We start from the raw sequence: 27179 nt of genomic DNA on the forward strand, positions 1-27179 counted from the left end.
ATACATTAGGATTACGTTCAGTGTCATTGTTGTAGTTCGCGTCAGAATCCCAAGAAAGTTTATTGGACAGGTAAAACTTAATTCTGATTCTGTGTCACTACCTTAGACGCATCTCCACTTCCTCCCACTGTACAAAAGTGAAGCCAAAATATCCCTAAAACACAGGTGCTGCCATCTTGTAATTTTGGAGCCAGAGTCTTGCGCAGGAGTGATTGGACGGAGGCGCCGCGGAATCAAAGTCCCATTCAGCGGTATCAAAGTCCTGGTCGCAGCTGTCAATCATGACAATTTACCCTGTTTTTATAGCATCCAATAACTAATAAAAACCAAACCTAATAACAACAAATCAGAAAAAAAGGAACAATTGAACAAACATCAGCGTGATGAGAACTACCTAAAATGACAAAAAAACATCTTTAGGAAAAATGTATTACTCTCATTTTGTCTTAGATGGCGCTAAGCTCCGGACGCTGTCTCTGCAAAAAAGCCTCTGGAAGGAACTTGTTTTAGTGGAACATGTGTACGTTCAAAAGTTGTTTTAGTCGTGCAACAGAAAACTCCGATTGGACAGATAGTCTAGCTAGCTGTCTGGATTTACCCTGCAGAGATCTGAGGAGCAGTTAATTCAATTCAATTCAATTTTATTGATAGTATCAAATCATAACAGTTATCTCGAGACACTTTACAGATAGAGTAGGTCTAGACCACACTATAGTTTTCAAAGCCCCAACAATTCTAGTAATTCCCCCAAGAGCAAGCATTTAGTGCGACAGTGGCGAGGAAAAACGTCCTTTTAGGAAGAAACCTCGGATAGACCCAGACTCTTGGTAGGCGGTGTCTGACGGTGCCGGTTGGGGGTGTGATGAACAGTGGCAATAATAGTCACAATAAAGATAATAGAACAGTGACTACAAATGGTAGTCACAGTAGTTAATTTCATAGCAGGGCACTGCAGGGCGTTACAGGATGTAGCGTGGCACAGCAGAGCATAGCAGGACGTAGCAGGACGCAGCAGGACACTGCAGTTAACCATAGTCCTCATAAATCCACCGGAGTTTAGAATGCCAACACAAAGAACCGGACGGTTCGGTGACGGACATTCGGCCAAAAAGAAGGACATCCGGCGGAATTTCCTGCGGCAAGGAAGCAATCCCGGAAGTGGAACGTCGTGGATATAGACCATATTTTATAGATAAAACATGCTCCACATGCAAACATGCTCTTCGTGCAGCAATCCAACAATCGAGAGTTGTACAGACAGCTACAAGTGCTAAAGAAAATGGAGAGGCAAAGAAATAAAGGTAATGATGCATACAAAGTAATTTTAGTAAATATTTATTCATTCAACTCTTCATCTCCAGCAAGTAAAGACTTCTACACTTGCATTATTGCTCATCATTACAAATAAACATACGCATGCACAGAGAGTTGGGTGTACTTCGAGTCTTTGTGTGCTGCTCACCGAGGGAAGGATTAGGCAGAACAAGTTAAAAATTTACAAAAATATATTGAAGAATTGGTAATAAAAATGTTTATGGTACAAGGACAAAAAGGGACGCATAAATATCCTTCATGTGATGAGCACAAGATCAGAAATGAACGGAAAATGATTGTAAGTAGAACTAGAAAGGAAAGGGCTTCAATGACAAAAAAAAGGGCAGTTACATGATGGTGATGGTGAACTGTAAAGGGCCGTCACCAAGAACGATAACTATAATGATGACTATAAATATATAGTTTTAAAAACCGTTTTACTCCAGTAGATGGCGGAGTCCACACCACAACTATAACGACAACGGCGAACGATATCGTTGGGATCACTTTTAGAGCGATTTGATGAACGATAGAAACACTGACAGCCAATCAGAATCCATCTGAATTTACAACATGGCAAGGCGGAGAGAGGCACTGCGGAGAGATTTGTTTTCACACAGGTGCAGTAGTGACTTGACGTGAGTTTTCCAATCTCTACGGGGCTACGATCCTTCAGCTCTGTGTATTTTAAACATCAGTACTTCTAAACTATGTCTCGTGTCACAGAAACCACTGCTAATTCAAATTCACTGTGATTTAATCTTGTGTTTTGGATGTTATTATCACACTGTCGGTGTTTTTGTTCCAGTGCTCATGCAGACATTACACCCGCCCACCAGCTCTGATCTCCGGCTCTATGTAGCACTGTGCGCCCGCTGTTCCCTGGAAAAGGCAGCGTGCTCCACACCTCAGGGACTGCCGGTAATCCTTTTGGTTCCTAAAATGTACCTGAATCCACGAATATAGGCTATAGGATATTACTACAGACATTTCTGTAATCTTACGTCGCAACGTCTGCTGGAGCGTGCAGTGCGTGCTTGTCTGATGCCCCTGTTTACAGAACGTTATCATTGCAGTGTGGATGCTCACATTGTTATAGTTATATTTATGGTTATAGTTATCGATCTTGGTGTGGACGGGCCTTAAGACCACAGTATGAGGATCAATAACTATCTGAGTCAGTTTATATAACAGTAGAAGCCAAACAAAGCTTCATGAACCACTACCTGTATTTGTATTTGTACGGAATGGCAATTCAGTGTGCTTTCAACCCTTTGTTGAACAGAGAGCGCCATCTATTGGGCTCAGACAATAAAGAAAATGATTCACGAAGCTTCCTTTCTACGTCATTACTTACAAGTAAGATTATTTGTTTTTCAATTGGTAATTCAGATCAGCAGTCCCCTGCTTTGGCCCTTCAAAAAGAACACAAACCCAACCTCACCCTGTACTTATCGCTGTCGGGTGAAAACCTTGTATGTCCAAAACAGTTATTCACTTTAAACGAAGTCAGCGGGAATCACCTCATCACTGTTTAAATATTTGTTAAACCCGCAGACAGACGTAAAGGGTGATCAAGAGCATTGATGTACAATATGACAAAATGTATATGGAGATACCAGGTTTCTGACCGACAGTGACAATATGTATCAACAGGGGATTGTGGATGCTCTGGTTTTGTACCGGTACAGCATTTCTGTATCCCTGCAGTGTTTTACACTTGTACCGTTTCAGGCCAAGTTGTTCTCCAGCCACCCTCTGATCTCGTTTTCATTCATCCTGATCCATTCGATGTTGTTCCTCGCGGTCTCCAGCGCCTGCTGCCGAGGCATCTCCCCAGCACCGGCATTTGGTGTTAGTCTGAAGAAATGCTCCATCTACAAGAACAGCACGGAGAAATATGTTTCAGGAAGCCTGAAAACAAACTGTCAACCTCTACTTGCTTTGACTCCAACTATATCACAAAACCAAACATTTTATCTACAGTTCAGCCATCAGTAAATAATACTCATCCAAAAAAGGCCTTAATTCATAACTGCAATGGTCCAACTTTTAACAATTGGTCAAAAGTATCACAATGACCATACAAACTTTTCAATCCACCCAGTTTGTTTTAAACAATAATTTCCTCCAAAATATGACTAAAAACTAGCCTGGTTGACACCAGACCCTTCTCAGTTGTAACTGAGAGTGGGTCTGGGGAAGGTTCATCCACAGCCCATTTCCAAAGGGGCGTCACCAACGGACGCTGCTCAAATGCCTCTGGGCGCAATTGGATAGTCCTTCAACCAATCAGACCAACGATCCGGGTGACGTAGCAGCGACAGCGGCGTCAACGGGTTGCTGCGCTTCGGTGGCCGTCATGTTGAATGTAAACAAAACGCTGCTTGCCGTCGCTGCGCTATTGTCATCGTGTAAAGCCCGCCTCAACGGTTGTGATTGGTGCCTCGATTTGGAAAAATTGAAAATGGGCTTGAATGGGCTCATGGCCAGACTGACTTGCAGAGCAAATCTCAAATTTGCCGGAAGTTCGTCAGGGTTTTCCCAGGCTAACTAAAAACACAACTTCTAGCAGAACTTTGACACATTAAAGGGTTATGGCAGGCAACATGACAGCACAGAAGCAGTGTATTCAACCATATTTTGACAAAGTTATCCGTGTTAGAAACATACTGAGCATATCAGAGAAGTGATGGGTTTGGGAAGTTTCTATGGATCGTTGGATTCATTTATCCTGCAAGAAAAACTTGCCAAAGACGGTAATCCCCTGTGACGTAATATATAATACGAGCTGACCACAGCCAGTGTTCGCAGTCACCTTTGAGGCCAACTGGGAGTATTTATTACTTAAAGAAAGATTTTTAGTGGAGTATTTCTTTAAGAAATATAATAATAGAATAATGAAAACTGTTCATGTTACCGTGAAGACAAATTTACAACAACTAGCTCTTCAGCTTTAAGCAGAAAACTGCTTAAAACCAAACATGTTCAAATCAAAAGGCTAAAAAAGACACCAGTAGTTTTTGAATAACGATAACCAAAGTGCGAGGAAGTTGCACAAAGGACAGTGCCAACCTTCCACAGCTGGAGCTCTGTGTTGTAGGTGGTGCTGATTCGACCCAGGAGGCGACCAAGGTTCCTGTCGTTGATGGTGTACCTGTTGTTTAGACAGAAAATTTAGTACCATGATCAGCAAAATACAACATAGTCACAGACCTTGCTGCACTGACCTGTTGACCAGGTAGTCCCAGTTGAGTGTGGTCCAGTCCCAGGCCATGTCTTGCCCCAGTGGGTTGTTGGAAACGTATCGCACCACAGTGAACAGATCCTGACTCCTCACTACATTCTCATCTTTAGTAGCCTCCAAGAGCCTGTTTGTCAGAACACAGGTTATTCTCTTCACATTCTGGAGCATGTCCAGTTGTGTACACTTGTATTGGGTGTGATCTAGCATCTGCCCTCATTAGGCTGGCGGACGTCATTGTTATGCAAAAACTTGCTGTGCACATCCAAAAACTGAGCCAATGTTTACATTTGAGATTTACACACTGGAAACCGTTTGAAAAAGTGTAGGTTTTGGGTAAAAATGCTGTCCGTTGCTTGCTGTTTCAGTTTGTATGAAGGGCTAAAATGATGCATTTACAAATTTAACCGGCTCAAATTGCAATGTCTCTGTGTTCAAAGATCTCAGCCACAGAAATTTTGGGTGATTAAGTCAAGTGGAGCTTTAAAGTGAAGCCAAACCCCAAAACCAAATGTATGTGAAGCCTCACATCTACAGGTAACAGCAGGGTGTCCCAGTGTCCATCTACTATTGGCTCATCTCTGGTGCCATTACAACAGCACATACATCACATGACACAAAAAAATATATATATTCAAAATCTTAAATATATCTTTGCTAGGAGATGCCATACTTCACACAGATTTGTGTTTGGGGTGTAGTTACTGAGAAAACACCACCATGGCTCTACAACCCAGGTACAGAGCCAAATATGGGACCTCTTCACAGGTCTGACAAGAGTTGGGTCCCTCGTCCGGGTAGGGCCTTTCTGTGTGGAGTTTGCATGTTCTCTCCGTGTTTGCTCTGATATCCTTCCACCATAAAGAGATGCATGCTAGGTATCTAGGACTACAGTTGAAAAGCAGCTGACTGGCTAACACTGGCGCATTTACAGAAATGTTGATTAACCCTCTAAAGCTAGGGTGGGGAACGTCTGGCCCGCCAAAGACTTTGATCCGGCCCGTGGAGACAAAGGCCATTTGGCATGGATAAAAAGCAGCTCAAGAAAAAAATATATATTTTCAAATAATCCTAAATAAATAAAGTTTACAAATTACAAGCATAGGCGATTACTTTTGTCCGAAATAAAGGAGAAAAATGACATTTCCTTTTCCTTTCAAACGTTGAGGGTCACGTCACGTGCCCTAAACACATCACGCAGTGTCACAGTCACAAACTAAATCTAACCGCTGCGCTGACGGCTAGCATGGCATCTGTCAAGAAGAGAAAGGTGGATAATGAATGTCGTGTTGAAGAAAAATGGGCCGAAGAATACTTCTTCGTTGAAGTGAGGGGCAAGCCAGTTGGCCTTGTGTTTGGAGAGTCGCTCGCTGTACTGAAAAAGGCAAACCTGGAACGTCACTACAGTACTAAACATGCTAGGCTAAGTGAGTTGCAAGGGCAGGTACGCAGAGATAAAATAAACGCACTTCGGCGAAGTTTGTGTGCCCAACAGGCAGCTTTGACCAGACCGAATTTGGACGGAGATAACGTTGAACATGCCAGTTATGTGGTGAGTGAGCCAATCGCTAAGAAGCTGAAACCTCATTCTGATGGGGAATTTGTGAAGGAGTGCCTTGTTGCTACAGCAGAACTGCTTGCACCTGACAAAGAGAACTTTCGCCGATCCGATTACAGATATGGCAGTGGATATTGAAAAAAACACTGAAGGACACAACATTTTTTTTCACATGCAGCGCGCACACGCACACACACACACACACTTGCACAGTGCGTTTTTACCCTTAAGGTGGGAACGCGACGTTGGAGCGTTTTTAAGATTTCCACTCTGGAAGGTGGTTTCACTTTTTTGCGTTTTTAAACCCCCAAAACGCCGTCGTCGTCTAAACGAAAGGCACATCTGATAAAATATTTTGTCGTTTTCACCCGTGAGCGTATTCGTGTAAACAGGGCCTAAATATAACCGTAACAATAGACCTTTTTTCACGGCAGACGTGTTGACATGTCATAGTAGGAAAAGCACAGGTGTATTCAAACCCATTCATGATGGCTGCATTCCACTTAGGAGAGGCCCTGGTATTATACATGCTGACTCACTGAAATAGCTCACTGGGACACTTGATGGAATTGAGGTGATCAATTTCAGCTGTGCTTTTCCTACTATGACAAGTCAACATGTCTGCTGTGAAAAAAGTCCATAGTGTGATGGCCTTCTGCTCGTTTTCTGTCTGTCTTGCGTCAGGAGCCAATGAGCTGATGAGCTGCACCTGTGTGCAGGTGTCCAAATAAAAGGGCTGCTTCCTCTTCCCTTGAGAGGGCCATTCTTACTTTGCAACACAGCACTCCCGCCCATTGCAAACATACAACGTCCATGCATTACTGGCGACTGACTTGGTCCCATCTCACACTCTTTGTTTGTTTGGTTAATAAATCCACATTTTAGTTCAAAGCCAACCTCTCGACTCCCTCTTGTGTTGCGGTCTTACCCCTAGGTAAGAAAGTGTCTGCGTGTGCTCAGCTCTGCGGCAAAGAGAAAAAAGTGCGGCCCGCGAAACAAGTTATAAAAATGGATATGGCCCTTGAAGGTTCCCCACCCCTGCTCTAATGTCTAAGGGCATTTTTACATATCTTTTTAAATTCCCCTTTTAAGGGTATTTGTATATAACCTGATCCCCATGTGTTTCATTTCAAAATGCTCAGAACAAACTCAGCTTTCTGTGTAGTGAGGCCCAAAACTGTTCGTGTAGTGCGTACATTTCTGTAAATGCGCCAGTGTTAGCCAGTCAGCTGCTTCTCAACTGTAGTCCTAGATACCTAGCATGCATGTCTTTGTGGTGGAAGGATATCAGAGCAAACACGGAGAGAACATGCAAACTCCACACAGAAAGGCCCTACCCGGACGCAAAATTACGAATCCCACTATGGCCACGCCAAGACCCGCCCCACGAAGCAGCTTGATTGGTTGGGGTTAGGCATTTCACCTCGAGTGGTTAAGGTTAGGATAGCCGATTGGTCAGGGGATAGGACCTGTACAAATCAGGTTACATTGCCTTGTGTAAGCATGTACGCCTGGCCAATAGTAGCTATTGAAGGGCGGGTCTTGGCATGGCCATAGTGGGAAAAAAAATATCGCTACCCGGACGCGGGAATCCAACTCTGGTCAGACCTGTGATGGGATCCCGTATTTGTTTAGGCCTGTACCTGGGTTGTGGAGCCATGGTGGTGTTTTCTCAGTAACTATACCCCAAACACAAATCTGTGTGAAGAATGGCATCTCCTAGCAAAGATATATTTAATGTGCATTGTCCAAATAATCTGAAACCCCCTCCCCGCAGATATCATCAATGCTACATCCCTGGACATATTAAAAAAAACTCCTCAAACACCACCTGTTCACCACAGCCTACAACCTCCCTTAGCTTAACTTAGCCCCAGTTATTCTTATATATTATTATAAGTGTCCTTGGGTTTCATGAAAGGTCCTATATAAATAAAAGTTGTTATTATTATTATTATTATTATTATTATTATTATAAAGAAAAACATTCTTAAATGCATTTTTTAAACCACTCTGTAAAATGAGCTGTTTCAATTACCTGTATAGAAGTTGCACGTTCTCCACAGATGCCAGTCCGTACAGAAGCTTTTCCTTCTCTTGGGCCAAAGAAGTATCTTTGTACTTTTGGAACATTATGTTCCACTTTTGTTTGGTGCCTGAGTTCTTCATGCCGTATCGATAGACCAGCAGCCTCAGGTTCACTGCTACACTGCTGCAGGTCAGAAGGCCAAGAACTTTTAACGTCATTACCAGAGAAAAACAAACACTACTTTAAAATCAGCGTGTGTTGTTCATGGTGTTGCTTTTCTCGTTCTTATAGAAAACTGGTTTAATGTTAAATGGGTGGCACCATGTAATCATATTGCAACACAATGGAGTTAAAGGTGCAGTAGGTAAGACTTCTAAAACTAACTTTCTGTCATATTTGCTGAAACTGACCCTATGTTCCAGTAGAACTACATGAAGCAGGTCATTTAAAAAAAAGTGTGATTTGCAAAAATCCACCGCTCCCTGTTCAGATGCACCAATCAGGGACAGGGGGGGGTGTAACTGCGTGTCAATCACTGCTCATGCACACACATTCATTCTCCCTTGTGGGGGGAGGGGCTTAGGAGAACGTTTTGGGCTTTAGCAGAAAGGGGGGAGGGACTGAGAAGTTGTTGATGTTCAAATGTTTTGGCTAAGTCCTGGATCTTCACAATCCTACCTACAGCACCTTTAAGCTAAAATGTTCTTGCTACTTGACACATCAACGGAAAATATTTGGTTTGAGTGTCAGATACAAAGAGAAATGGTTTCTTACAATATATTTGGATGTCATATAGTCTTGATGTCCAGTCTGCTGGTTATACACATGATTGATAAAAAACAAACAAAAAAACCCCACTATAATTAAACTGTAGTTATGTCCTTTGAACCCTCCGGTTGTCCTCCGGTCAAAGTTTCTATATCAGAAATTTGGGTTTCTTTCAACCAAATTGTGGCAAAAGAATTGATTATAATGGTGAAAAAAGTGACAAAAATGTCGGAAAAAGCTTCAAAGACGTGGGGGGGAAATAAATGTCAAAACGCAGGAAAAAATACTTATTTTACTATTTAAATTTCTATTTTTGTTATTTTATATTTAATTATTTAAATTTCTGTTTGTCTGTGATTTAACTGTCATATTGATAGCTGCTAAACTGTGTTTAGTGGTTGAAAACAATGACAATAAAGATTCTAAACATCGGAAAAAGTGACAAAAAAATTGGAAAAAAAGCTTCAAAAACGTCGGGAAAAGTGTCGAAAAAGACGACAAAACTATGACTATTTTTTTTTTTTCGGAAAAACCAAAAGTTGCAGGTCAACGGGAAGACAACACAAGGGCTAAAATACTTAATTGTTTGGCTGTGAAGAAAATTGAGCACAAGTAACCCAGAGACATGTCAAGTTTGGAAAGTGATACCTGAGACTTCCATCAATCCACTGGTCAAAAATGCGAGAGGCTTCGTCCAGAGCCTCCTGGTCTCCCATCTGACAAGAGATGCTGAGCACAGTCTCCCTCAGTAACCTGCCAAATCACAGAAAAATGCATTTCTTGCAGAAAATCTCCAAATGTCAAAAGTTTCACAGCATGGAGTTTTTCTGTGGCGTTCCTCAAGATCTTGGTGTGTTTGTGTGGTATTTTGGAGGGATTTTTTTTTTTTTTTTTACAATTTTTAGCAAATCTTCAGTGGTCAAAAATGGTTAAATGTTGCACCAAGTATGTGTAAAAAAGGTACCAACCCAAAAATTGCAGCAACAACTTCTGAGACATAAAAGAGCATGAGAATGGCCATCATATATATATCATAGTGTTCTAAGCCTTATACACTCTAAACATTCAACATTTTAATAAGTGCCTGACCAAAACACAATATTTATTACAGATGTATGACTAGAAAAACTGAGCTGCATTTCAAATTAATCTTCAGATTCCCAGCTTTCAGATGATGTATGCTACTTCATATACTGTTAACCTGCTATGTCCCCCTAAAGATCCCTTGTCCCTCCAAAAAAGACAAAGAAATGGGTCTATGTGGGTCTCAGAGGGTTAATGACTGCTGTACATTGTAGAGGAGATCAGGGAAGGAGCTAAGGTGTTTTCTGGAATGCAGTATGAAACTCTAATGGACATTGTTCCTGCGGTACCTCTGCGTCTGTGTGCCGTTATCATTCCATCCAAGTTTGGTTGTGATTGCTTTTACGTAGTCACGAAACAGTCTCTAGAGAAAACAAACAAAAACATGATTCTTAATTAACACTAAGGAACTAAACAGAATCTCACACACTTTGTGTCTTTAAAGGAACAAGAAGTGAGGTTTCTACTATACCATTAGACACTAATGCGCAATGTTTTTTTTTTTACAGTTTGCAGTTAATGGATGTTTTTTGTGTTTGTACTAAAACATGTTTTACATGCTTTAATTTAAAAAAAAAACACACTGCCCATGGCTGCTACACCTGTATTCACCCTCTGTATGAGACGCTCTGTAGGAGCGCCTGTCTCTTTAATCCCTACACCCAAAAAAGCCCAGTCTGCTCTGATTGGCCAGCGCACTTCCTGGAATCTCCGGAGCCTCCGCTCCTTGTTTCACTAGTTGAAGCTGGAGCTACTGCAACGGAGTATATAGCAGGACTTTATACAGTGAAAAATCACCAGTAACGGCTTCTTAATCAAATACTACACAACCGGACAGTAAAGTGACTGGAATTTGGGGAGAAATTACTAGCATTGGCCAAGATTACAGCTATGTCGCATTAGCATGTAGCTACTTAATAGTTAGCGGTATGCTAACGTTAGATTGTAATGGAACGAACGAATGTTTCAGGAGTAATGTGCCCCGGAATTGGGGAGAATTTACCGACACTGGCAGACAAGGTGACATTGTTTACTGCCGTTAGCATGTAGTTACATGGGACAATGTTAACATTAGCTTAAAAAAAACACTCCAGTCCTGCCTACTTGGAGCAGATGACCAATCATAGAAGGCCGGCTTAGAGTTGCCGTAACATGCCGAGAGTAGAAAAAACTGTTGAAACCAGAGTGTTTAGAATAGTTGGATATCTGAACGTTTTAGCTCACAGGGATTTGTCTAAAATACGTTCACCTCATTTTTTTAAGTTTTGGCCACGTTTAACATGAAAATCCAACATTATAGCATTGTAGATATTACAGAAAACACGGAAAAGCATAATATGTGACCTTTTAATAGTATGATGGCTCAACAGTTACTTGACTACAGCCAGAGAGCAGAGACACCATAAAACGACTGTACATGTAAAACTATACCATGGTAAACAATGGAAAAAAATCCTCTTTCTGACAAACTGACAGTTCATTTTAGCCAAGAAAAGGTGACTGTGAGCAGGGTACAGGGCTCTGTAAGGGTTGCAGTTAAGTTTAGCCGACAGAAGGTGACTGTTTACGCTGACGACAGTTACGTTTAGACTCCAAAGCGACTAGTCAAATGCTCACATTTGAAAACTGAGAATCCAGCCTGTGCCCTGTTTGGGATATAATTCCTGTGGCAGTTTCTTTCACTTTACCCCAGGCAGATGCTATTGTACTGTATAACAGATTTTAAGCAAATGAGAGCGTCAATCAGAAGACTAAAAGCCTGTACCACATGACACTGCATGTTGCACTCATCAGGTGTGATTCGATAAGAGGAAGATAAATTAGATATCACACTTGAATTACACAGCAAAGTAAAGTTAAGAGTTAAAATAAAAAAGTATAACTTGTGATCCATAAGGATTACTAATAACAATACAAACCTATATATTTATATATAGCACCTTTTTAAAACGGCATCTAAGAAATTAAAAAACTGCAGCCTCTGACTGAGGCCTGGTTACGTTTAGTCTTCAGGAGATTGATTGATTGATTGATTTATGATTTAAGTGTTTAAATGTCACGTACATAGCAAAAAAAGACATTTGGGTTGATTTTGCCTCTTGAAATTTTAGATCAGAGTTCAACTTCAAAGTTCAGGAGTTTTTAATTTTCCAAATGTGATAGCTCAATACATAGAAGGATTAGCAGCTCCCCTACCTGAAACTTTGGGTAGAGCGCCTCATTGCCTGAGAGCATGTCCCGGACATACGCGATAGAGGAGGCCACGCGTTCCCAGACTATGTATTCAGTCTCATCTTTCAGGTACTTGGTAAGATTGAAGGCATTACCATAATCTATAACATCTGCCCTGAACAGTGAAATGAAACAGTAGTTGCAATATCTCTATATGATGTCATGAATGTTCATACAGCGTGTTTTGGGGGTGAAATCCTACCTTGCGAGAGCGAAAACATCATCAATGTAGCTTGTGCGATCAGCTGCATCAAACTCCTGTCGAAGAAATATAACTGAGTCAAACAGAAGAGTGAGTTCTTTGACGAGTGTGGTGTTAATACACCTTTCCAAGAAATATTGGAACAATGACACCAAAACATTTATGTGTCATGAAAGGTTACTGTTTTGCTTCAAAGAAGTTAGCATCAAAGGTGAAAAGCATCATATAAAATGTTGGCTCTATAACTTTCAATAATGTTTCTGGCAGTTTAAAAAGTAAGATTGGGTTAGGTTAATAGTGTGACAGAGATTTCCACAATAAAGTTGTAACATCTAGAGGAAAAAATATATAATTATAGAATAAAACATGATTGTAATATTTAAAAAATAAAGTAGTAGTTTCAAGAGTTTTGAAATTAAACAACATTGAAATTTGTAACTTGTAATATTATGAGTCATGAGAAAAATGTCTTAATAATAAGTCACAGTATAATACTGTTGCTTCAAGAACAAACTTCCGCATGTTATAAGTAGTTTGGATGAATTAGATTACATATGTAGGCTATGTTTTAGCAATTTTTTTCCCAGTTTGATCCGGGCAGAGACCATCTCTTTTCGTCGGATCAAATTTCGGCAGTTTAGTCCGGAAAGTGGCCCGGGGGTGTTTTCACACCTTAAATTTTGGCTCGGATCAAACTGAAAAGTCCGTAAATCCAGACCAAACAAGGTAGGTGTGAAAGCCCCCTAACAGTGCAATCACCCAAAATTCACTACGTAAACATCTTCAAGCAGACTTGAATCAAATGTAAGGATGAGGCTGAGCAACATCAGCAGTTAAACATACCGAGCTAGAAATAGTCTACAGCGAAAACAAAATAAATAAACTTGAGAATGTGTTGGGTAGTGTGAAAGACATGTGCACTGCTGCGTGTTTGCAGATCTCTGAGGACAGCTTTACCAAGTGGTTGTTTTGAAGTTCTTGACTGATAGCGTTCCACATGTGCTCGTCATGGTTGACTCTGTAGAATCCAATGTGATCGTTGTTAACCTTCAGCAGCCCGTCCACTGAGGCCGAGTAGTTAGTGATGACAAGCTCTGAAAATCAACAGTCATCATGAAGGCATTAAGGACTTTTCACACGGGGAGCAGCACTTCGCCTAGGTGGTCGCATGGACCCGCCGGGTCTACTACGCTCCTCATGTGAAGGACAACGCTTCAATGCGTTGTAACCGTGGGGATTCTGTTCACTACTGTATCCCTGCCGTACAACTGAATGAGATTAGCTGACTGTGGTATCATATATCCTCAATCACAGGTCGATTTATAACAAATAGTGGCAACCCTATTCTTTACTAACCACGGACTGTTATTGTTGATAGCTAAAGTTAGCTATTATTTCTTTCCTATCAATCTATTAGGTGACATATGTCAAATGTCATCTACTTATTTTACACAGGGTTTCCGCGGGGTCTTTAAAAGTCTAAAAAAAAGCCTAAAATTTGAAAATCAAAATGTTAGGCATAAAAAGTCTTAAATTCACTGAAGTATTGTGTTCAAAGTAAATAACTTTTAACATGTCTTTATTTTCCTACGTCAATGCAATGCTCATTGAAATATTCCCGCAGCGCTTTAGAATGTTATTTTTTAATTCTGTGGTGTTGTAGTTTTTTCTGTCGCTAGTCCAAATATAATTCTCTGTATTACGACTACAAATGAGACCAACATGCAGCCAATCTAGACACTAGTCCTATAATGCTTTTGAGGAAATCGGGGAATTGTTTCAGACAATGTTTCCAGACTCTGACTTTTTTTAATTTTGTGATATAAGTATTACATTTCATTCATAATGGTCTAAAAAGGTCTAAAAAAAGTATTAAAGTTGACTTGGTGAAACCTGTAGAAACCCTGTTTACATTTGTATTTGTCTTGATGTGCTAAAAAACTAAATGTAAAGGTAATTTGGACAGCACTCCCAATTAATACGTTGTATCGCCACCTGGATGCTTATGCAAACGTCTGTGTGGCAATAAAAAGTTTAACTTGGAGTGCTGTCCATATTACCTTTTTATATATTATCTACATTAAGGATCCAGCAACCAGTCTTTGAAGTCTTCTAAGTTTCAATGTGAGTTGAGAGCGTTAGGTCTTATTTTTTATGAAAGAACTAAATGCCAATTAAACATATGTTAAAAATAAAAAATAAGTCATGCATTTTTTTCATCCTAGTGAGAAAATAGATTACATTTGCCAAAAGTCATTGGCTGGCTTAAAGGCAAAGTGCTGATTAAATGTTTTTGATTAATTGCAATGTTTTGAAGATGATTACACAATTAAAAAAATACTTAAGCTGAGCATACTATACCTGTGTTGCTCTTGTCAAATATCCTCAACATATTTTTGTTGCTTTTCACAGAGTGACATTCGACTGGAATGGTCCACTTGTACCTGAAACAAAAACACATTCATTGTTATTAATGCACTGACATACACAACCTACACATATACAATCTTTTTAGGCCATCTTAAAAATTACTTTTGAATTTGATTCATTAAAGCAGCCATAATCATCACTCCATTTTGCTCTGGTTTGGTCTCCACCAACTCTTGAGGAAAGATCTGTCTTTTCAGCTACTAAATGTTCACCAGCTAGTCTCTAATTGTGTCTGTCTGCTGTTTGCTGCTGAGCAGGAAGTGTAGAGTGGCTTTATCACAGATTAAAGTAAAGTTAGGGGCTTAAAAGTCCAGTTCAGACCAAAGATTCGCAACGAGACAAGAACGTTGCAGGGAAAAGCTGCAGCGGTCTGACCCGGCCCGTCTCAGCTCGGCTCACTTAATTGTTCAAGTCTCTAGAGGCTGGTTTTAGAACGTAAGAGACATCAGCTGTTTCAACAGCCAATAGAGAAGTCAGTTGGTCAAGTCAGCTTCAAACTATAGAAATAAAAATGGTCCATAATCCATTTTATTTCTATGTTACAAACTGTCAACTGGTCGAAATGGCAGAGTTTTGGGTTCACGAGTACCCATGAGCACACACGAGCACCTACGAGCATGGCATGGGGCCGAGCGAGCTAGAGAGTGACTGAACAAAGCATTGAATCGGAGACATAACACGTTTTCGCCGATTCATCACTAGAAATGCAACTGTAGCTAATATCTCACTATCACTATCCTCATTCATATTTTAAGAACAAACAAATTACATATCCAGCTACAAAAAAGCCTGAAAAGTCGGAAGTTAGAACAGTCTTTTGTATAAAGAGTTGTTGCTATGGAGATGATAGACCGTCTCGTCTCACCGCATTGGTGTGAACTGGCAGGTTTTAGAGCGCTGCAGACCGGCGCGTTGCAAGTGGCTGCAAGTTTTAACTCCTCATCTCAAATCTTTGGTCTGAACTGGACTTAAAGCAGAACCCAGATGTAGCTACAGATTGTTAGAAGACCAGATTGTGTCATTTTATCATCTCATTAATCTAAATTCCAACATGGAAACTCCATTACCTCTTAAAACTAAATTATCATATTGTAGTACCTCACTCAGATGGTTCTCAAACAGTATTTAGTTTTTAGGCCTGTTATCCTGAATAAACAATCTAATTAGAATACTTAATAATAAAATATAAAATTAAACTTAAATGTCTCAACAACTATAGAGTTAAGTGGCTTTCAACTAGTGATGTCCAAATGAAGCCTCATGAAGCTTCATTAATCATATTATTTATTTGCTGAGCCCACTAGATGGCGGACTTGGTTTAAACAAAAAGGCTCAAGGAATGGCAATTCAGTGTGCTTTCAACCCTTTGTTGTACAGAGAGCGCCATCTAGTGGACTCAGAAAATAAAGAAAATGGTTCATGAAGTTTTATTTGGCCATCATTTATTTCAACGTGAAAGACAACAAAGCAAAAATGAGAAAGGAAGCACCTTCCTAAAATAGTAAATCAGATGAAAAGTTGTTAAGTTAAGTTGTGAAATAACCTAATGATTAGGTCGTAATAGAAATACAGCTGAAGCTGACGGAGTATCTGGCAGCCTTTGGACTTTTCTTATTGTTTGATGGGTAATGATGCCAAAATAGTCATTCCACAATGTCATTCTAATCCAAATTAGACAGCTCTGAGGCGTTTTTATCTTATTGGTTTCACTGACCCGAGAGGTGAAGGAGGCTGGCTGGCATTAGCTTTAGGGTCCAGGAGGAATCGTTTTTGGCTCAGTTTGGCACTCATGTCTGAGACAGACAGGTCCAGCACAGGATAACCCATTTGTTTGGTCCATGTATCCATTACATCCGCAACTGGCAACCCACTCACCTGGGCACAGAGAGAAGAAATTGGCTGCTGCTTAGACAAATTCACAAAACTTAAAGCAATCACCACCATTTTGGGAAACATGCCCATTTGTTTTCTTAACTGAGAGTGAAATGTTCAGATCAATATCAATCTCTCTCTGTGAGTTAATTAGACAGCTGGAGTCAGGATGTGGTTAGCCTAGCTTAGCATACAGCCTGGAAGCAGGGAAACAACTACCCTAGTTCTGTTGAATGCTTCAAAATATTATATATTAAAAATGAACACACTTTATGACCTGTGGGTTTATTCTGTACGCAAACACTACCAGACTCACTAGAGCCTGATTCTGCTCGAGGTTTCTGCCTGTTTAAAGGAAGTTTTTCCTCGTCACTTTCGCACCAAATGCTGTAAAGTGTCCTGAAATACCTTCTGTTATGATTTGACACTAAAATATAATAATTGAATTAAATTGAACTATATGGCGCTCTTAGTTTAAAGAAAAAGGCTCAAGGACTCACAGAGCTTCATGAAGCTTAAATTGGCCGTCACTACTTCTCACCTCACTTTCATAAAGAAAGCAAATAAGCATTTCTTCCTAAAATATTGAATAGTTTCTTTAATATTTGGGTATTAATCTGGCCTTGTACAGTTTTTAAGGTTTAAAACTGATATAGTTTAAACATACTTCGGCGAGAGATGCCCAGAAGTTGGCTGTTTTAGCGTTCTTGAAGTGGTAGTCTTTCAAATATTTCTGGTGAAAGAAGACAAAAGAAGAAACAAATGTTTCATCAATCAGCTGCTGAACCACGTTAGACTTTTATGATCATCCATTGTTAAATTTCGGTCATGAAGCTGTAACAGTGTGACTTACTCGACAGCCGTCTCTGAACGTGTCTTTACCCATCCAACTCTCCAACATCCGGAGAATAGACGCTCCCTGGATGAAGTTGGATCATTTTTGTTAGAAATAGTATTTTGTTGCATGGTATGCGTGATACATTGTATCTTGTTGGTAATGTAACTGATATGAGGTTTTCCAGCAGTCGTACCTTGCTGTATGAGATGCCATCAAACACAGAGGTGATCTCTGCCGGGGTCGACACGCTCACAATGATTGGGTGAGAGGAAAGGAGGGCGTCGTCCACCATGACAGGAAGCACATCACTGATGATCATGATGTCTCGCTGTATACCACAGAAGGACACAGGGCACGTTTCAGGGTACTGACGTCCTCAAACTCACTGGTCTACTGTCAGTGGGATTATTTGTTGTGCCTTTTTAAAGGAGAACTCACCATGCCCCAGCTAGGTTCAGCTTTCTCCACACCAATGTACTCAAAGAAACTGGCAAAGCCTTCGTTAAGCCAGAGGTCTTCCCACCAATCCATAGTCACAATGTTCCCAAACCACTGGAAGAAGACAATTCACTTGAATTTCCAAACAAAGGAAAATTTAAAGGTACAAATTAACCTGCTAGGGGATTACTGGGTGTTAAAATTAGCCATGAGCCCCATTCTTATGACTGCCTGCAGAGAGAATCAGGTAGTTATAAGAGACAGATATTATATTTCTTATTCCCCTGTTTTACAGAGCGAATACATTTTTATCATATTTTTGTAAGAAGCCTCCCTGTTTTCTGATCTGCTCATGTTTTAACTAGCTGTTTGCTAGTTTTAACAAAATACAATATTTACTCCGTGTGGATATAGAAATGTACAACTGAAATAAAAATGACTTATATGACTAAAAAGTACAATATTACAACTTTTTCTAAATACTCCTCACCAAATAATGTAACTGGAAAACTGGAAAAACATCATATAGCCAAAAGATACTTTCCTCCCGATGAAAAACGCTCCCATAGGTCGATTATTCAAGCATCAACCCAGGAGACTGGGGTTCTTGTCCCGTTTAAAAATAACTTTACGGAACAAACGGAGCTACCTCACATTCTGCGCCATCACGTGCGTAACCGGAAGCTGAAATGGTATTTGTGCTCGAAAAGAGAAAGTGCTAATTGAAATAATTTTAATTACACAAAACAGACAGGATAGACTTTGGGCCTATGAGGCCTCTGATTGTCAACAGGCGCCCACTTTGGCAACCGACCATGACTTTTGTGTATACAGTATTTAACTGTAAATGTTTACGGTTTATTCTCCAGTACATGTGAGGGGGCCTCATAAAAGCTTGCCACCCAGAAGGCTATTGTACATCATCATATTCACACAACTAAACCACTGCTGATCCCTCATGTGACTTTGAAGAATTCATAAAACTTTATTGATGGCCTCAAGGCCTCTTATCTCCCATCATAGTAAAACAGCTAATGTGAATCATAAAAAGCTTGAAGAATAGCACATGCAGGGTTTTAAACATTTACAATTCTTACAACTCTTTTTTTCCATTTTAAATGATGGATCTTTCCATCCGTGCGGGAAATAGAGATAAACAAGTTTCCACCACCCTGTCTTCACACATTGGTCTAAGTGAGCTTCATCACCTCTGTATGAGGTTAAAGGTAACTTGGATTATGTCGGTGCCAGTGCAAGACAACAGTCACTTATTATAGAAAGGTGCTGCTGGACAGAATTACCTGATTTGAATATTTATATTTGAGCTTTTATTCTCTAACCCCTGGATTTTTGAACTTGGTTAGAGCCCACAGGCCCTTTCAAGCGGGGGAGCTGAGTATGTGTCCCGGAAGAAGTTAAGAGAAAAACACAAGACTTTCACTGAAGAAAAGGATGTTCATGTCCCGGGAGAACTACTTAAGGGGACCGGTGTTTTAATCCAAACCACAATCTTTTTTCTAGCCAGTTTGGTGCCTAAACTTAACTCTCACGTTTACGCTGATGGTCACCTTTTGTTGCTTCAAATTAATTGCAATCTTTTCTCAGATATCGTAAGATAAACCTACGATAAGTAAGGTTAAGCCGACAAAAAGTACGATATCATACGAACCTGTTCATGAGAATGCGTTGTACTATTATAGGCCTATGCAACACAACAAAGCGGATAAAAAGGAACCTGCATGTGATGCATGTCTTGCATACTCCTTCAAAGTTGTGACTGAACAAAATAAAAAAATAACAAAGCAGAGAAGGTAATAAGGAACTAGATAGTGGTACCTGGTGAACCAGCTCGTGGGCGATAACAGTGGCCACTCGCTGCTTGTTGTAGGACGAGGACTGGTTCTCATCATACAGCAGGTTGGTTTCCCGGTAGGTGATGAGGCCCCAGTTCTCCATGGCACCAGTACCAAAGTCAGGGATGGCTATCTTATCTGGATCAAAACAGTACAGAGAAGTCACCGCTTCTATAATTGCATTACTGCCTCAATAATTCTTGTGAATGGACGTTCTTTATCCCCAGAGACTTCCTCAGAAGACAACAGAAGAATCTGCCCGGAGACAGGAGGACTACGCCCCATGGAGGAAAAGGTTAAAGGTTGAGGGATATTGCAGAACGAAGCTCACAACTTGACAGAAACTTTTCTAGCCAGAGCTCTGACTCCTTTGTCTGAATCTAGGGATACTCAGTGTCTTTTGTGAATCCACATATGTGATTGCATCTTAACTGCTGGACTCAGTAAACTTTTCTTAACCTGAATCTATCGTCTCAGAGTTGATCCTTGAGTTTTGGTATCCATAAGTCCCATCAACGAATACGCGGGAATTAGAGTAATTAGAGTCAGATATCTCGGCCTTCAGGCCTGTGTCTTTTTCGCCAAAATTCCCTTTATACACCACCTTGGAAGATTTATTCCATTGGATTTGGTAACGGCTAGTCTCGTCGTGGATATATACTAGGTAATGGCTGCCTTAACTGTCATTTACTTTTAGTGAATTCAAGATTCTATGTTTCTTACCTGAATCTCTTCAATTCTTAATTATAACAGTGAGTATTATAAACCTTTCTGACAATGAGCTGTCCCAACTGCATTGTGCTCTTACTTCTTACAGCTGCTCTGTCTGTGAGTTTGAGTAAACTCAAAGATGTACTGATCTTTTCTTGGGACATTTAACTTTGACACTGAAATAAACATGTAGCCACCAGAGGGCCATAGCAGGGACCTTTTAGTCATTCTTATCTGAAAAACACTGGGACCCCCAAAACAAAGTATGTATCTAACTGTGATCACTAGGGTGAAAATGAATTAATGGTTAACCCTCTGGGGTCATACAGTCTTATGGTACCCAGTTTTTTGATGGAGAATGACATGTTGAAATATTCCTCAAAGTAGTCAAAGACGATCTTGGTTGTGTTGGCTGCATACTCAGCAGTTCCTAACTGAGTTGGCTGGGCGTAGATTCTCAACTATAAAGGAAGACAGAACACACGTGCATGTATTGGCATTTGCCTGAGAGTATGAATCTAATAGTATAGTATAAGTTAATTTAAAATCTCTTCCACAATACTTGTAAAGTGATAGCATTGATATTGATGCATAATGGTAAACTCACAGGAATTCCTCCGGCAGAAGTTCTTTCCACATGGCCAAACTGGTGCACAGCAAAACATACCAAATAGGTACTCATTGGAATGGACTTCTTAAAGGAGGTCTTCCTTTTATTGCCTGGCAGTTCTTCAGGGGCGCCCTGAAGAGGCAGAGGAAAAGGCTAATGGGTTAATGGGGTTGTCAGTCAGACTGTGGAGCTGGGTGGATCCCCTGGCCCAAAAACAGAGGCACAAGATTGATTACTCTGTTTTTAGTATAGAAAGTGTTCATGCCAAGCCTGGCTTCCTCTTTCTTTTTTGTTGTTTTTTCCCCTCCACCATGGGAAAGTTTGTGGAATTATGCTCCTTTCACCTACAGCAACCATTCTTCAGTCCAACAGGATTGCTTAACAGTTACTAACTCTGTACGTACAAGAAATTCATAGCCATTAAGTATTAGTAATTATTAGTGGAGCTGTGAATTTTGAGACTTAATGTTGAATTTAGTTGATGAACCGCATGGTTTCGTCTAGAATGAAACCCTTTGCTGATGAAGCCCTGTCAAAATGACTTGAATTTTCCCAATAAAAAAATGCAATGCTGGTATAGGACTGTTTTCATGGCAGACATTATTTTTTAAAGATTTTAAGGGCATTTTAAGCCTTTATTATATAGGACAGCTGAAGATATGAAAGGGGAGAGAGAGGGGAATGACAAGCAGCAAAGGGCCGCAGGTTGGATTTTAACCTGCAGCTGCTGCGACAAGGACTGAGCCTTTGTACATGGGGCGCACGCTCTACCAGGCTAGCTAGCTGATTACCGCTAACTCCATTGGATACAGAATAGTGTCAAAACCGGAACCAGAAAACCAGTAAAATAAAAACTGTCCTAAAAATACACACGATGGCTACCCCATAGAATGCGTAAAGTCTGAGGCTTGAGGCTTGAGTTGTTACAAGTGTTTTTGTTAAAAAATTGGTCTATCACCAGACCAATTACTTTCAACTGAGTTAAGCTAACAGTTAGCCCCTGCTTTAACTCATTTTGGCCTTTAATGTAATTCCAAAACATTTGGCAGGAATCTTTATCTAATTTCTATGTATTAAAATGTTAATGTTTAGCGTTGCTGACTTGAGTCCTACCTCAGAAGGCATGTTGGACAGAGCTCCATAGTTAGCATCATGAGTGATGGAGATTGTGTAGGTGGCCTTCTTGTTGGGTTCATCGAAGCAGGGAAATGACTTGCGAGCATCTGTTGGCTCATGATCAGTCGCAGCAATCTTTCTGGTGATCAAAAGAAGGACAGATTATTGCAATTTTTGAGTTTTTAACCCCAAACATTGTTTAGATTAATACTCTACAAGTACAAGTACAATACTTTCAGATGCAAGTTTGTCATCTCTGATGAGATCACCTCTGCATTTTGCATCAGTTACTTTCCCTGACCAAGCCTGATCCCTGAGGAACGTCTACTTCTGAAAATACAAATTTATTTTTATCTATATATAGAGGCAAAGTCCCTCCCTTTCCAGTGTACTCATGGGACCTTATTTCGGAAAAAAATATGTCCGATAGTGAACGGGGAGAGACAAATAATTTTTTATCCTGTTGGAATTGAGCCAGGAATTACACATATGATGTTTATCAATTTAAAAGATCATCTCTCGTCTAACACAATATCTCGTCAACTTGCTTGATGCTCGGCTTGCTCGCTAGCTAGCTAGCTTAGCTCTGTTCCACAGCACATGTAACGTTATCTTAGCTGATGTGTTTTATCCAGTGTCTTTTTATCAGCCGGGAAGAGAAAGAACGACAAGATCCATTGCTCGTGTGAGTAACATTACATCCCAGTACGAAACACACAGACTACGTAGCTTCAAAGTCTTATACTTCAACAGTTTTACCACAAACTTCTTGACTTGGAAAATAATCTTTTAAATTGGCCGACATAATTTGTTTAATTTATGGCTAAACCAGGGTTTACTGTTTAGGAAGGACTTTTTTTAGTGATACTGAATTTATGTCAGCTAAGTTTTCATGGTGGCAAAAAGGTATCCAAAGGTCCATAATGCAACATAATTCACATATCTGCAGCCCTTCTACGTGCCCAGTATGTTTGAGGTAGCCAATGAAACAATGACTGTTTGGAACATACTGAGCATACAGTACAGGACTGAAGTAGATTGTTTCTCTGGAGTGGTTTGAAGACGGCAGATGGTAGACGGATCATTTATTTCTGCAGTGTAAACAATGTGTCACCATTGGAATCCATTGTAACTGATATGAATCCAAGCTGAGCCTAGCTGCTCTTCATTCAACCGCCGATACTAAAGAGTTGTTGTTGTTTCTCGAAAGATAGATTCTGGACGGAGTATCACTTCAACCAAAATATAAGTTTGTACTAACTCCAAAAAAATCTAGCCAAGATGTAATTCAACTGGAGCAGCAATGTGTTGTTATTTGATCAAATATTTATAGTCAGACAAAATAATTCCAACTAAAGGTCCACGTACAAGCTTTTCCTGGGGCTTTCTACCATATCACACAGTCATCAGTAGATGGAGTTTGCTCATGGAGATGGATCATTTAGCTCAGTAGCTGTTATGATTTCATCCATAGCACATCTATAGCATCTTCATAGTCTCGCATTGCCAGACCTATCTCCACAGCGTTGTGGAGTAAGGTCTGGCTACACCACAGATACATTCTGGAATAGGAGAAAAAAAACGCTCTGGGTTGTTTGCAATTCTTTAAACCAATCACAATCGTCTTGGGCAGCGCTAAGCTACAGACGCAGTGACGGTTGTTCTGCAAAAAAGTCTCCGAAGGGAACTTGGTTTGGTGAAACATTTGCACCCCGCAAAAGAAAACGCCTCATACAATATTAAATAAAGTTAACTGTTCACACAATACAGTAATGTGAGATATTTAAAATTAGCTGGATGCATGGTTCATGGCTTCATTACCTCTTACCAGTGTATCACCGTGTGTACTTCGTCCATAGCAATCCCACCAATCAGTCCCAAAACGTCCCAGTTAGAGAGGAAATGCTGTAAACATATTCTTCGTAAATCTTTACAATCATTCCCCGAAAGAACCAAGCAGGCCTGCCCTGTTGCACAATCCACATTTTCTTCAAAACTGTGTGTAGCTTGCTAGCTAGAAGCCTGTTTTTTTCCCGAAACGAACAGAGTTTGAGAACGGCAACACACAGACAGCAAAAGGTGAGGGACATCCGGCTCATGGCTCACGAGCCGGATGTCCCTCACCTTCTGCTTCAGGCAATTATCCTGAAAATGTACTTCCGTTGATCCAGACTAGCATGTGTAGGAATATTTGTATGTGTGTTTATGCTAGTTACAAAAGTAAAAAAGCAGTCAAATTGAGGAAGTGTTTAAAAGTACTCCGGGTGACTTCTTGATGCACAGAAGTTTAAGCTTAAATCATCAAAATAGTTTAGGCCTTATATGGAATAAAAGTAAATTGTTTAAAGGTTACAAGAACAAGAAGAGAAAGTTGCACCAGACAGCGGAACCAACTCTGTGAGTGTGTGTGTGTGTGTGTGTGTGTGTGTGTGTGTGTGTGTGTGTGTGTGTGGCAACAGAAGAATCAGCTGACAGGAGGATGACACCTTGAGATGGGATTGATTTGTCAAACTATTATTTCCAAGATTAAGAATGAACCTTCAAGCTTGGAATAAGTATAGTTATGAAAAATTGCGGTCACTTGTTGTGTGATATGTTATTAAGATATACCTTAACTTAAATGGCCATTATAATTATTTATTAATATTTGACTGGGAGTTAATGATTGCTGTTACGCAAAAAGCATACATGATAACCAGTGTTATATATGTGGTTTTTAAGTACAGCAAGAAAAAAAATGCTGTGCTGTCATTTCCAACTAGAGACTACAGTCTTTATATGCACAATTAACCTAGACTGTTACATTATAGATCCCTGACAAACCTTTAGCCTGACTTTGGCTTTTGTTAAAAGTATATCTAAACATTGGTGAGGATTTGTTTAGTCCTTACTTCAAACAACTATACAGGAGAAAGAGACCAAAGAAAGAGAAGGGAAACCGTGGCGAGAATGGGATTTGGCCCTTTGATACGGAACACCTCAGTCAACACAGTAACAGAAACTCTGCTGGTGTTTTCCGTTCATTTGATGCACAGCAGACATCATCATTAACTGAAATCATATACAATACACAATGAAATGATAACAGCATGTTGCATGGAGCATCTGACTCAATATTGTACATGTTATTGGAGTTCTTGGACAGGTCATTAATGTAATGTTATGTACTTATGTAACATTCTTAACTAACGCCAAAAAATGTAAGTATTTTAACCTGAACCACAATCTTTTTCTAAACTTAACTAAGTAGTTTTAGTGCCTAAATATAACTACATAGTTTTTGTGCCTAAACATAACCAAACTGCAACTGTGGCGAGTTTTTTTTTAAACTTTATGAACGACACGTTGAGCGTCACTTGCGTAACTGGAAGCCTAACCCTAACCCTAGTCCCCTTGTGCCCGTGCCCCTCATAGCGCCTATCCATTTTAACCCCAACCTAACCCTGCTAAACCATGATCTTTTACTAAACCTAACCAAGTAACGTTAGATTTGTTTGAATTTACAACTGGACTCCGAGAACACCAAGCGCCAAGGCGTACCAAGCTAACAGCGATCGGTACCATGTGAATATATGATGTAACGGCTTTCTGAATCTAATAGTATGTGATGCAGACCCTTTCTTACCCATATCTATGAGGCTGACAATGCCCATTCATTGGAGTGATAACATTTGAAACAGATGCACCATAAAACTTTGTACAAATCATTCACAGGTGGGTATAAAACTGTCTTATATATTTTGCTGCTTAATACATATCTCAAACGAATAAAAGCTGCTCACTACTATATTAAGGTGTGTTATAAAGATCAATTTTTTCGCTTATAAATACTGAATACAAAGAGACAAAATAAGTGTTAGCAGCACCTTCCTTAAATGACTGAAGCTGTCTACATCTATTTTATCTTAATAAGATGATATTGTAAAGTAGGGACAGGACTAAGCATTATGCTTCTGCCTGCTCCTCTCAAACGTATCCCTTTTTTTGTTATTTGGCGAAATCGGATTGATTTTCTTTGTGCTTTATCTTTGTGTTATTATCTGGTTTTCATTTTTCTTTTCTTCTTTTACAGCATACTGTTTGTTTCGAGATTAATAAAAAAAATCCAATCAAAATAAAGACATGTCACTTTCTTTTCTTTTTGTTTTGTTGATGAACACATTTGAGTTATTCATGTGTTGTTTATGACAAAACTCAATCAAACAACTCACTTTGTGACCCCCTCCTCGGTGTAGATGACTCGGTAGAATCCCACCACAGAGCCGTTGAGCCAGCCCTGGAAGTCCAGACTGAGCACGTACACTTCTCCTGGGCCGGTGACCGGCAGCTCCTCTGCGGCCTCCACCACCACATACTCATGGTCTTTGTATTCAAAGCAGCTCTTCACTGCCACCTCCCTCTTGCCCCGCTGGCTGTTCAGCATCGTCACCCTGGGCATGTCGCTGACAAATGTCTCCCTAATGTGCAGCCACAGATGGCGGGTGGGCTTGCTGACTTCCACGTGGACGTCCACGGTACCCGTGTAGGTGTCGTCATCCAGGTCTGGCTCCAGGTGCAGGTCATAGTGGACCGGGTTCACGTAGCTGGGCAGACGGAAATTCTTCCAGTCTCCACTGGAGTCAGTGGAAGGCGCACAGGGCCCTCTGAGCGGCGGCGGCGGCACGCTAGGCCCTGCTGTAGGGGCTGGTGTGGAAGTTGTAGGAGTGGTTGTAGTGGTGGTGCCTGATTTGGAGAGGCCCACCCCGAGGCCCACTGCCAAAGAGCACACCACCACCGTCACACAGATGATGACTGCATGCTTTCCACTGATGCAGTAACGCTTCTGTGGCTTCTCCATGTCCATGCTGTCCATGTTGGTGACTCCCAAACCTGCAAAAACGT

At 40.5% G+C, this 27179-nt stretch overlaps 1 protein-coding gene across 1 annotated transcript; it reads right to left on the reverse strand.

The window, feature by feature from the left end:
- Positions 1-1789: 1789 nt before the first annotated feature.
- enpep (glutamyl aminopeptidase) lies at positions 1790-27150 on the reverse strand. Its single transcript, XM_078277529.1, has 20 exons — positions 26510-27150; positions 22296-22437; positions 21180-21314; positions 20913-21033; positions 19845-19999; positions 18009-18122; positions 17764-17898; positions 17586-17651; positions 17400-17465; positions 16575-16735; positions 14792-14874; positions 13388-13524; positions 12431-12486; positions 12193-12343; positions 10287-10360; positions 9562-9666; positions 8155-8328; positions 4545-4685; positions 4390-4471; positions 1790-3191 (listed from the first exon to the last, which is right to left on the reverse strand). Exons 1-20 carry the CDS (start codon positions 27148-27150, stop codon positions 3045-3047), a joined length of 2886 nt encoding a protein of 961 aa, XP_078133655.1. The 3' UTR covers positions 1790-3044.
- Positions 27151-27179: the final 29 nt, after the last annotated feature.

The sequence above is a fragment of the Sander vitreus genome, chromosome 20, assembly GCF_031162955.1.
Source record: "Sander vitreus isolate 19-12246 chromosome 20, sanVit1, whole genome shotgun sequence".
Taxonomy (NCBI): domain Eukaryota; kingdom Metazoa; phylum Chordata; class Actinopteri; order Perciformes; family Percidae; genus Sander; species Sander vitreus.

Excerpts from the sequence above, each read along its gene's own strand:
- enpep (XM_078277529.1), bottom strand. The coding sequence starts at position 27,150 with ATGGACAGCATGGACATGGAGAAGCCACAGAAGCGTTACTGCATCAGT. Across the intron at positions 20,000-20,912 it reads ATTCTCCATCAAAAAACTGG|ATAAGATAGCCATCCCTGAC; the intron begins GTACCATAAGAC and ends GTTTTGATCCAG. Across the intron at positions 17,652-17,763 it reads ATGGCATCTCATACAGCAAG|GGAGCGTCTATTCTCCGGAT; the intron begins GTACGACTGCTG and ends AACTTCATCCAG.